Source organism: Myotis nattereri (genome assembly GCF_964212035.1).
Source record: "Myotis nattereri genome assembly, chromosome: 3".
Taxonomy (NCBI): domain Eukaryota; kingdom Metazoa; phylum Chordata; class Mammalia; order Chiroptera; family Vespertilionidae; genus Myotis; species Myotis nattereri.
In genome coordinates this window covers 53,118,506-53,130,529 of record NC_138077.1, presented here as the reverse complement: position 1 = coordinate 53,130,529, position 12,024 = coordinate 53,118,506, and the positions used below count along the sequence as shown (strand labels likewise).

Genomic DNA, 12,024 nt, shown 5'->3' with positions numbered 1-12,024 from the left:
CATTATGTACTTAAAATGAGAAATATTATATTCCTGTATCATTTATATTCAATGGACATAAGCAAATACAGAGCCTCCGTTCTCTGCTGTTGCATAAAATGCCTATGTCCATTTCTCTACTACCCCTATTTCTTACAATATTTGAAAAACTACCAACTGTGGTGGTGATTTCACTTGATATTATTCTACTAGTGGATAGAATGTATCCAGTTACTTAAATAACTGCCTGCTCTTGGATTTCAAGTCCTTAACTATATGTACTTTACACATATTAGGGTGAACATAATTTTCCTTGTCATTGAAGATAAAAGCAAAATATAAATTCTTTTGTTTCCTCAATGATCACTGCAACACCCCATATTAAGCAATGAACTTAATGCCCTCCGTGTCACTTTATCTGGATTGAAATCTACTGTTTGTTTTAGTGTTCTGACCATTTTACCTAATTCCCAGTACATTTTCAGTTTTAAAAATCTTTATACTGTTCTTATTAGTGTCATACAACAGTTATAACTGTTACATACAACAACAAAAATTCTTGTTGTGTCCTTTCCTCCCACATTAGGATTTTCTATCATAATAGTGCCAGTTTTTTTCTTGAGACTGCGTAGCACATTGGAAATTTTAAAGAAAAATTACCAATAGGCTAAGTTCTGCATAAAGTAACTTTCAACCACTATCTTATTTCATTCATTATTTCAGTAATGAGAATCAGCACTAGCACCTACAAAAACCTGATAGATTATTTCACAGCCAATTTCATGATGGCAAACCCTTCTTAATAGGGTTCAGGATCAAGACCCTTCATACTTTGCCATCATTTCCTAACAAGCACCCTAAACATCAGGTATAATATCATGAACTTTCCTGCAGTTTTACAGTTTCCTCTGATAATCATTCTCCTACTGTATTTTCCTCAGTAACTGCCTTATCCTATGAATTGGGATCTTGTACACATCCTTCATTCAACACCTTGTTCAAGAGTCAATTTTCTCTTTTCAGAATACTCCAAGAATTTCATTTCTCTATTTTTCATATTACATTATACTGTGCTATAACTATCCTATCTAATAAAGAAGGAATATGTTAATTGACCCTCACACCCTTGCAAAGATGGCGGTGCCCACAGCCAATAAGGAGGGAATATGCTAATTCTGCTCCACCCTCAAAGATGGCAGTGCCGACAGCCACAAGATAGCTGGCAGGGGAGGGCAGTTGGGGGCGAATGGGCCGGCAGGGGAGCAGTTAGGCTTCGATCAGGCTGGCAGGGGAGTGGTTAGGGGGTGATCAGGCTGGCAGGCAGAAGCGGTTAGGGGCCATCAGGCAGGCAGGCAGGCAGGCGAGTGGTTGGGAGCCAGTATAGTCCTAGATTGTGAGAGGGATCCCAGACTGGAGAGGGTGCAGGCTGGGCTGAGGGACACCGCCCCCCCCCCTCAGTGCACAAATTTTGTGCACCGGGCCTCAAGTCTAATAATAAAAGCATAATATGCTAATGAGACCCAACGTCCTTCCAGACGAAGCCGGTGCTGGCAGCGGTGGAGTGGGGAGAAGGAAGGTCTACTCTTGCATGAATTTTGTGCATCAGGCCTCTAGTCTCATCATAAAAACACAAAGCTGCTAGACCAGATGTTTAATAAATGTTTGATGAAAGCATTTATTGTTTGATAAACCAAACTACTATTCTAGCAGTTAATTTTTTTAAAAAGTACCTATTAAATGAACCTTATTTTTTAGCTTTCATAAGAACTGTTAAGAATAAAGTAGTGCCTAACTTACATTGCAGTCAGATCATTACTATCCAAAGATAATTTTTCAAATTACAAAAACAATTCATATACTGAATTCCATGTACAGTATAAGAGTTACTTGCTTGACTCATTCCAAACTATAATACTATAAAGTGGAAAAGCTCCCTATATTAGTTTTCTTTTTTTTAAGAGGCTACTAATCTGATAACTGACAGCATATCTAAAATAAAAGATATTTCATTGTGGAACTTCCTAAAACATTTGTGCTGCTACTCAAAAAATTGAAAACAACAACATTAAAACTGATTTTATGTCAAAACAAAAGTTTTTTAAAAAAAATATTTGATTTTCTAACAAAGTTAAAAGGACCCTAACCATTTTCCTATTACCTACACACTCCTAATCTATCTCAATCCTTAAATAATTATTTTTTGAGGTACCTGCCACAGTAATGTATGCATGAAATAGGAAAAGCAGGAAGAAATTCCCCAAACAGGACAGCTTTACTAATTTTTAAATTATAACTGTATCAGTATATAGTCTGTCAAATGTATAAAAAACTTTGAGAAAGTTCATATGCTTCTGACCAAGTAATGTGACTCCTAGAAAATAAACTCTAAGGCAGCGGTTCTCAACCTGTGGGTCGCGACCCCTTTGGCGGTTGAACGACCCTTTCACAGGGGTCACCTAAGACCATCCTGCATATCAGATATATACATTACGATTCATAACATTAGCAACATTACAGTTATGAAGTAGCAACGAAAATAATTTTATGATGGGGTCACAACATGAGGAACTGTATTTAAAGGGCCAGAAGGTTGAGAACCACTGCCTAGGGAACTAAACCAAACACTTTTTATGTCCAAAGATTATTTACTGCAGCCTTCGTTACAAAACATAGTAAAAATGGAAATAACAAATAGCAAAAACCAGAAATGTTCATCTAATTATGGTACAAATATACCATGTAATATTTCTGAAGTTTTAAAAATTTTAACATAGAAAAATGTGTATAACAAGTTTATAATAGGAAAAAAGGCTTCGGGTTTAATTTCTAAGATGTCTAGAAATTCTGGATAACAAAATCTTGTCTTTGGAATACTGCTTTATTTGCCTAGAGTGAGCATTTTATGCAACAGCAGAGAACTGAGGCTACATCATATATTATTTAAATTTTTATTTATCGATTTGAAAGAGAGATTTTTTGTTGCTCTATTTATTTATGTTTTCGTGTATGTTCCCTGACTGGGGATTGAACCTGTGACCTTGGAGTATGGAGACAACACTCTAAACAACTGTGCAACTTGGCCTGGGCTCATCCATCATATTTTAAGAGGCTATATAAAATACTTCATGCTTGCTGGCTCACTGTCTGCTTGTGCCAGAAGCTGCATACTTATGAAAGTAACTACCAAAATACCAAGAAATTGTGGAGCAGTTGGGTATGTGCAAACTGGCTTTGCATAGTTTGTAACAATCAGAATGACCAGAAATTCAAAACATCAGAAACAAAAGATACATACCTGGCAGGGGTTTTCAAATAAAGTAAGAAATAGTTTATATAATTTCAGTCAAGATAAACAGGCATAGGCTGATAAGAACAGCATATAAAGCAAGCAGGAGTGATCAGAGTTCAATTGTTTTAAGGTTCTTATGTTATTTAGAATGAGGGTAAAAGATATTTATTGACCTTAGATTTTTCTGAAGTTAAAAATGTGTATTAAAACTTCTAGGATAGCTATTAAAGGAAAAGAAGCAGAATAAAAAACTTCTAAGCTAATAAGAAAAAAATGAGATGAGAAAATGTAATCTAAAATAAGACATGAAAGAAGTGTCTCCTATGTTTAAAGATTAAAAAGCGTATTTCTGAGTAACTCATAAGACAAACAAAAAAAACCATAAAGAAAATGTTAGATGACAAAAAACGTTACATATTAAAATTGGGAGGACACAGCTAAAATGCTATGTAAAAGAAAATTTACAAACTCAAATACTATTAGAAAAGACTGATAATGCAATAAACAACCTATTTAAGAAACTGGAACAAAAAGCCAAACTGAATAAACTCAAAGAAAGCAGGAAATAAAAAATCTACACTAATAAAAGAGAAACATGGTAATTGGCGTACGACCGCTACCCTTTTCACTGGCTAATCAGCGAGATATGCAAATTAACTGTCAGCCAAGATGGCGGCCGGCAGCCAGGCAGCTTGGAACTAACATGAGGCTTGCTTGCCTCAGTGACAGAGGATCGTTGGAGGAAACCAACCGCCTGCGGCTGCAGGCCTCTGAGCCTGCAGTTTAAGAAACATTGTAACAAATACCGCGGGACTTCAGCCAGCAGATTCACAACATTGTAAGCAAAGGCCAGAAATCTACTTCGGCCGCCCAGAGGCCTAAGAGCTGGAGCCAAGCCTCAAGGTAAAGCTGGCCCAGAATAAAAAAGAAAAAAAAGAAAAAAAGGAGCAGTTGGGAGCTTCAGTCCCAGCCTGAAAACAGCCCTCAGCCCCTCACCCAGACTGGCCAGGCACCCCAGTGGGGCCCCCCACCCTGAAGGGAATGTGACCAGCTGCAAACAGCCATCATCCCCTCACCCAGGCTGGCCAGGCACCCCAGTGGGGACCCCCACCCTGATCCAGGACACCCTTCAGGGAAAACCAGCCGGCCCCACCCATGCACCAGGCCTCTACCCTATATAGTAAAAGGGTAATATGCCTCCCAGCACCGGGATCAGCATGACAGGGGGCAGTGCCCAAACCCCCTGATTGCCCTGCGGCTCTGTGTGTGACAGGGGGCTGGGCCCCAACCTCCTGAGCAGCCCTGCTCTATGCCTGATAGGGGGGAGCTCCCCAACCCTCCCCCCCCACGGGCCCTGCTCTGTGTGTGACGGGGGCAGCACCCCAACCCCCTGATTGGCCCTGCTCTGTGCGTGACAGGGGGTGGCGCCGCAACCTCCCCATCGACCCTGCCTTGAGTGTGACTGACGGTGGCATCACAACCTCCCAATCTGCCCTGCTCTGTGCATGACTGAGGGTGGCATCACAACCTCCCAATCTGCCCTGCTCTGTGCATGACGGGGTGGCGCCCCAACTCCCCAATCGGCCCTGCTCTGAGCCCGACCAGGGGCTGCACCTAGGGATTGGGCCTGCCCTCTGCCACCCGGGAGCAGGCCTAAGCCAGCAGGTCATTATCTCCCGAGGGGTCCCAGACTGTGAGAGGGCACAGGTTAGGCTGAGAGACCCCCCCTCTCCCCCAAGGACACAAATTTTTGTGCACCGGGCCTCTAGTAACACAATAAAAGAGAAAAGGAGAACTGTGTCCCTCATTTAGTCTCCCAAGAAAAGATCAAGAGTGCTTCAATCAATCACAATCTTCTATTGATATGTAGATTATCCACACATTTATATTTATATATCTACATAAACAGGTGTATATATGTATGCATATGTATGTAGGAAAACAAGGGGGTGGGACGGCAGCACAGGAGGTGGGACACAAGAGAAAGTTTTCCAAAAAGGGATGGTTCTTTGAAAACAACCACTTGGAAAATAATCTTGGTGTTGCCCACAAAAATGTGTATACACAATCTATGTTTTTAACAGCACTTTTTATACTGGTAATAAACACCTCAATGTTCATCAAAAGTAAGATAAATTATAGTATATTTACAAAATAGAAAACTAGAACAATGAAAATAATGAGTCTCAGAATATACATAATGTTAAGCAAAAATGCAAGCTGAGATTATATACAGAATAATTCTAATTGTATAAAGTTCAAGATAGGCAAAATAAATAATACACTGATCAGCGATCTAAATATGTGATAGACTTTTATAAGAAACCAGGATTGTGGTTATTTCTGAGAGAGAAGGCAAGGTAATGGGATCAGGTAAAGCCACATACTGAACTTCAAAGAAACTGTTATGTTTTTCTGTACCTAGTAATACTTAAAATAAGTGTTCAAAAATATTTCAATGTGTGGTATTTGAATTATAATAGTTATTTCCTTCACAGGAATTTTTAAGCTTAAAGGTAGTATCCCTGATAAAATTCATTTATAAAATATATCTTTAAAAATGTTCTTAGAATGCTAATAAATATTATAAAATTCCCTATAACTACAAAACCAGGAAAATCAAGGGGAAGGAAAACCTACGTGAAAGAATAGTTCTTTCTGAGCATGAGCTATACTAGGTAACATAAGTAATATATAATTCATAGCAACAAAATGATCTTACCTTTATTGGTGAAATATGAGAATGAGAAACAAATCCATGGACATTCTCAATTTCTGACAGGTTTTTCTCTGAAATATGAACCAATTCTGGACCTATCACCTCATTAGCGATTTGTGGAGAAATGTGCTCTTGAGGAGGTGTATCTTCATCCCGATACCGGTATTTCTGTAAAGAAAATTGTTAAATATGAAGAGGTCCTGAGAAGCAAAGTGAATTCAATTAAATCACAGTTTTCATAACTAGCAAATACTTGATAATATTTAACTGTATGAAATGTATTTTATGGCTTAATACACAGAGTCTGAGAGAAACTGGCCTCCGTTTTAAAGTCATGCCAACATTTAAATGAAATTATTAGATTATTAAAAATAGTTCAGATTCTGAAAAGATGGAGTAGTAGGAAGCCCCAGGAATCTGTCTCTGTACCTACATAACAACTGCACAGGCAGAATATGATGTAACTATTTTGGAAATCTGGAGTCTGTTAAAGGCTTATAACTTCCAGGGGAAAACTTGGATGATAAATTGAGGTTAATTTTGGTCAACTTTACCACTTCTATTCAACATAGTAATAGAAGTCGCAACCAGAACAATAAGGCAAGAAAAAGAATTAAAAGGCATGAAGTCAACACACAAAAATAAGTTTCATTTCTGTACACAATCTAAAAAGAAAATGACAAAAACAATTCCATTTACAACAGCAATGAAGCAAATAAAATAATTAGAAATGAACTTAAACCAACAAGGTGAAAGACTTGTACAATGAAAACTATAAAACTGCTGAGAGAAATTAAAGATGACAGAAATAATGGAAACACATCCCACATTCATGGATAAGAAGACTTCATATTGTTAAGATGTCAATAGTACTCAAAGCAATTTACAGGTTCTAATCAATCCCTATCAAAATCTCAATGACATTATTTTCACAGAAATAGAAAAACCCAATTTAAAATTCATTTGGATCTCAAGGGATCTGAATAGTCAAAATAATCATAAAAAAGAACAGAGCTGGAAAACACAAATTTCCTCATCTCAAAACTTGATTACAAAGCTGTAAAGTAAACCCTCACATTTATGCTAAAAAAAAAAAAAAAAAAAAAAAAAATTTGGCAAGGGTGCCAAGACCATTCACTAAGAAAAAGACAGTCTTCAACAAATATTGCTGGGAAAACTGGATAGCCACATGCAAAAGAATGAAGTTGGACTCTTACCTAGCACCATATACAAAGATCAATTCAAAATGGATCAAGGATCTGAATGTAAGACCTAAAACAGTAAGACTCTTAGAAGGAAACATAGTACAAAAACTCTACGATGTTGTGTTTGGCCATTAATTCTTAAATATGACACCAAAGACATAGGTAACAACAAGACAAACTGTACTATAGAAAGAAACTTTTAAAAATTGTACATCAAAAGACACTATCCACAGAGTAAAAAGGAAACCCACAGAATGGGGAAAATTATTTGCAAATCATATACCTGACAAGGTATGAACATCTAGAATATATAGAGAACTCCTGAAACTCGACAACCAAAATCAAACACAATTCAAAAATGCCGAAGTGCTTAAATAGACATTTCCCCAAATTAGATATACAAATGGCCAATGAGCACAGAAAAAGATGTTCAACATTACTAATCATTAGGAAAATGCAAATCAAAACTACAACGAAATACCATCCATATCCATAAGGAGGGCACCTAACAAATAACAGAAAACAAGTATTGGTGAGGATGTGGAAAAACTAAAACCTATGTGTACTGTTGGTAGGAATATAAAATAGTATGTTAGTTCCTCAAAAAATTAAAATACAATTACCATATTACCCAGTAATTTCAAATCGGGGTATATACACCCCAAAGAATTGAAAACAGGGTCTTGAAGATTATATATATACTAGAGGCCCGGTGCACAAAAATTTGTGCACTCGGGGGAGAGGGGGGGTCCCTCAGCCTGGCCTGTGCCCTCTAGCAGTCTGGGACCCCTCGGGAGATAACGACCTGCTGGCTTAGGCCTGCTCCTGGGTGGCAGAGGGCAGGCCCAATCCCTAGGTGCAGCCCCTGGTCGGGCTCAGAGCAGGGCCGATTAGGGGGTTGGGGCACCACCCCTTGTCACACTCAAGGCAGGGCCGATGGGGAGGTTGCGGCGCAACCCCCTGTCACGCACAGAGCAGGGCCCAACAGGGGGGCTGGGGCTCCGTACCCTGTCACGCACAGAGCAGGGCCCATCAGGAGGTTGGGGAGCTCCCCCCTGTCACGCACAGAGCGGGGCCCATCAGGGGGTTGAGGAGCTCCCCCGTCACTCACATAGTAGGTCCTATAGGGGATTTGGGGCACCGTCCCCTGTCACACACAGAGCAGGGCCCATGGGGGGGCGAGGGGGGGGGTTGGGGCACCGCCCTCTATCACCCACAGAGCAGGGCCGATCAGGGGGTTGGGGCGCCGCCACTCTCACACTCAGGGCAGGGCCGATGGGGAGGTTATGGCTCTACCCCGTCACACACAGAGCAGGGCCCGGGGGGTGGGAGGGGGGGTGGTGCTGCACCCTGTCACACACAGAGCAGGGCTGATCAGGGTGTTTGGGCACTACCCCCTGTCATGCTGATCCCGGTGCCGGGAGGCCTCTCGGCTCCGCTGATCCCGGTGCTGGGAGGCATATTACCCTTTTACTATATAGGGTAGAGGCCTGGTGCACGGGTGGGGCCGGCTGGTTTGCCCTGAAGGGTGTCCTGGATCAGGGTGGGGGTCCCCACTGGGGTGCCTGGCCAGCCTGGGTGAGGGGATGATGGCTGTTTGCAGCTGGTCACACACCCTTCAGGGTGGGGTCCCCACTAGGGTGCCTGGCCAGTCTGGGTGAGGGGCTGAGGGCTGTTTTCAGGCTGGGGGTGACTGAACTCTCAAACGCTCCTTTTTTCCTTTTTTTTTTTATTCTGGGCCAAATTTACCTTGAGGCTTGGCTCCAGCTCTTAGGCCGCCTCTGCTGCTGAAAGTAGGTTTCTGGCCTTTGCATAGAATGTTGCGAATCTGCTGGCTGAAGTTGGGCGGTATTTGTTACAATGTTTGAAACTGCAGGCTCAGAGGCCTGCAGTGCAGGCGGGGAACGTTGGTTTCCTCCGTCACTGAGGCAAGCAAGCCTCATGTTAACTTCAAGCTGCCTGGCTGCCGGCTGCCATCTTGGCTGGCAGTTAATTTGCATATCACCCTGATTAGCCAATGGGAAGGGTAGCGGATGTACGGCTAATTGCCATGTTTCTCTTTTATTAGATAGGATATATATATATATATATATATATATGTATATGTATATATATATATGTATATAACCTATATATATATGACCTAAAACAGTAAGACTCTTAGAAGAAAACATAGTACAAAAACTCTATGATGTTGTGTTTGGCCATGTTCATAGCAGCATTAGTCACAATAGCTAATACATGGAAGAAACCCAAGTGTCCATCAACAGATGAATGGATAAACAAAATGTGGTATATATACAATATACAATATACAATATACAATGGAATATTATTCAGCCTTAAGGAAGGAAATTCTGCACTATGTTACAACATGGGTGAACCTTACTGGCATTATTCTAAGTAAAAAAAGCCAGTCATAAAAAGAAATAATCTATGATTCCACTCATATGAGGTACTTAGAGTAGTCAAAATCATAAAGACAGAAAGTATAATGATGGTTGCCAGAGGTTGGAGGAGGGCAAAATTTTGAGTTATTGTTTACAGGTATAGAGTTTCAGTTTTACAAGATGAAAGAGTTTTGGTGATGGATGGTGGTAATGGCTGCACAACAATGTGAATGTATTTAATACCACTGAACTGTAAACTTAAAAATGGTTAAGCTGGTAATTTTATGCTATGTGTATTTTACCACAATTTAAAAAAAAGAAATTTAAAACCCTGAATATTTATTTGTCTGTTTCTTCCCCAATGTTAGCTGAACAGTGTATCTCTAAAGATACAGTTGTTTAAGTAAAGTAAATATGAAAAGCTAAAGTTGTTCTGGTTTTCTTATTCAGTTAATTTGTACACCAATGAAAAAAATTCAGCCTTTTCAAATCTAATTAAAAATTAGTCTATTAGATAACATTATTTATCTTTTATCTACAAAAGAATCCCTTTCTTGCTGTATCTCATACATACATATAATTCTATGCAACCTATTTTCAAAAGATTAACTAACTCTATCTCACACCTTACATAAAAGTAAAAGATAGTATAAGACCTGGGAAAAAGATTAAAGTGCATGTTTCTCAAATCAGTCAGATGGGGAATATGTATGCATAAACACAAAACCAAACAAGCTAAAATATGCACCCTTCACCAAATAAGCACACTCACAAACTAACAAACAAAAACAGACAAGGCACAATTGTAAAAAGAATTTTTAACAACAAAGATCATTAACCACTATAAGCTGCTTCTATAAATCATATTTTAAAAAGTCAGCAAACATAATAAAGGAATATTCACAAAAGGCATACAAATGGGTCAGTAAACTTATAGAAAAAACATGCCAGCATTCAGAGAAATGAATATAAATCATCACATTCCTGGTAAAGGTCTTTTTCTGGTGGGTAGTTTGGCAATATGTTTCAAAAGCCCTGAAAATGTTTCTACTTCTTGATCCAGTAATTCCACTTCTAGGAATTAACCACAGAGGTAGCTATCAGTGAGTAGCTTAAATATTTGTTGCATATATATAAACAGGTACATTATAAAATATTTTTTAAAATCTTTACTATGAATTTGACTATGAACTTGGTATAACTTTTTAAATAACTTCTTCGGTAAAAGAAGTTACATGGAAAACGATGAGGCTCACATCAACATTAGTTTAGCTTAAAGAAATCTGTGTTTATATTATTTTCAAAACCACTGAAAAGAATTCTCTAACTTCATCCTGAGTAAGGCCAAAATTAACATAAACATACTTACAAAACTTAACACAGCTTATACACTCAATTGAGTGGAAGCAAAATCTAAGTACTCTTATTTATACCTTAGTACATGTAAGGAAGGAAACTTGATACCATCTTTTCAAACTTTATAGATACTTACATGCAGAAGGATATTCACTATAGTATAGTCTTAAAGGTGCCCTGGTCGGGTTGTCAGCATGTGGAATGCAGGGTCTCGGGTTCAATTCCCAGTGAAGGGCATGTACCTTGGTTATGGGTTCCCCAGCCCCATTGGGGGTACATGCAGGAGGCATCCAATTGATGTGTCTCTCTCACATCGATTTTCTTCTCTCTCTCTCTCTCTCTCTCTCTCTCTCTCTCTCTCTCTCTCTCTCTCTCCCACTGCTCCCTCCCTTTAATGCTCTTGAGAAATCAATGGAAAATGTATCCTTGGGTGAGGATTTAAAAAAAAAGGAAACAAGCTGCCTACCAATAAACCACTTCCCCCTCCCAAAGGAGCCTCCTATATAAATTATGGTACAATCATCCTAGGAAATATATAGAGGTTAAAGTGGGTAAAATCAACTACTACTAGGAAAAAAATGAAGACCTAGAATACTGAATGAGAAAAGCATCTTTCAAGCCTAACACACACACAGTTTCAACATTTCAAAGCAAAGCCATAGTGTATTTATGTAAATGTATACATGTATAAACATTACATGTGTGTGTTTATGTGTATGTATATACATGTACATATATTTATCTCCATACAAATGAATGTACATCTGTAATTTGGGGGGTTCTGAAAGGACAACAAAAAATGGTTAATTCTGAAAAAGGAAAATCCCTAAAATATTATATATATAATTAGACTTTGATCCTTTTTAGTCCTTATAATTATTGAAAACCTGTTGACCTGGTTTCCCAGTAAAATCACTCCATTCTCATGGTGTCATTTAATGTGGTTCTTTGGCTTCTGTATTTCTGCAAATTGGCAGCTGAATGAATTAGCAGTTTGATCAGTCTCATGTTCAATCCTTTTGACAAGACAATAGCTGGTACTGTGTTCTTTAATCAAGAAGCACATAATATCTGGTTATTTCTTTT

General features: G+C 39.0%; 1 protein-coding gene across 2 annotated transcripts in view; it reads right to left on the bottom strand.

The window, feature by feature from the left end:
* The window catches only part of DLG1 (discs large MAGUK scaffold protein 1), a 285,441-nt gene that overhangs the window by 190,240 nt on the left and 83,177 nt on the right, over nt 1–12,024 (bottom strand). For both annotated transcript variants that reach the window (XM_081085333.1, XM_081085338.1), the window contains one exon: nt 5,991–6,155. In XM_081085333.1, coding sequence (XP_080941459.1) covers nt 5,991–6,155 — 165 coding nt within the window. The remainder of the gene's footprint in view (nt 1–5,990; nt 6,156–12,024) is intronic.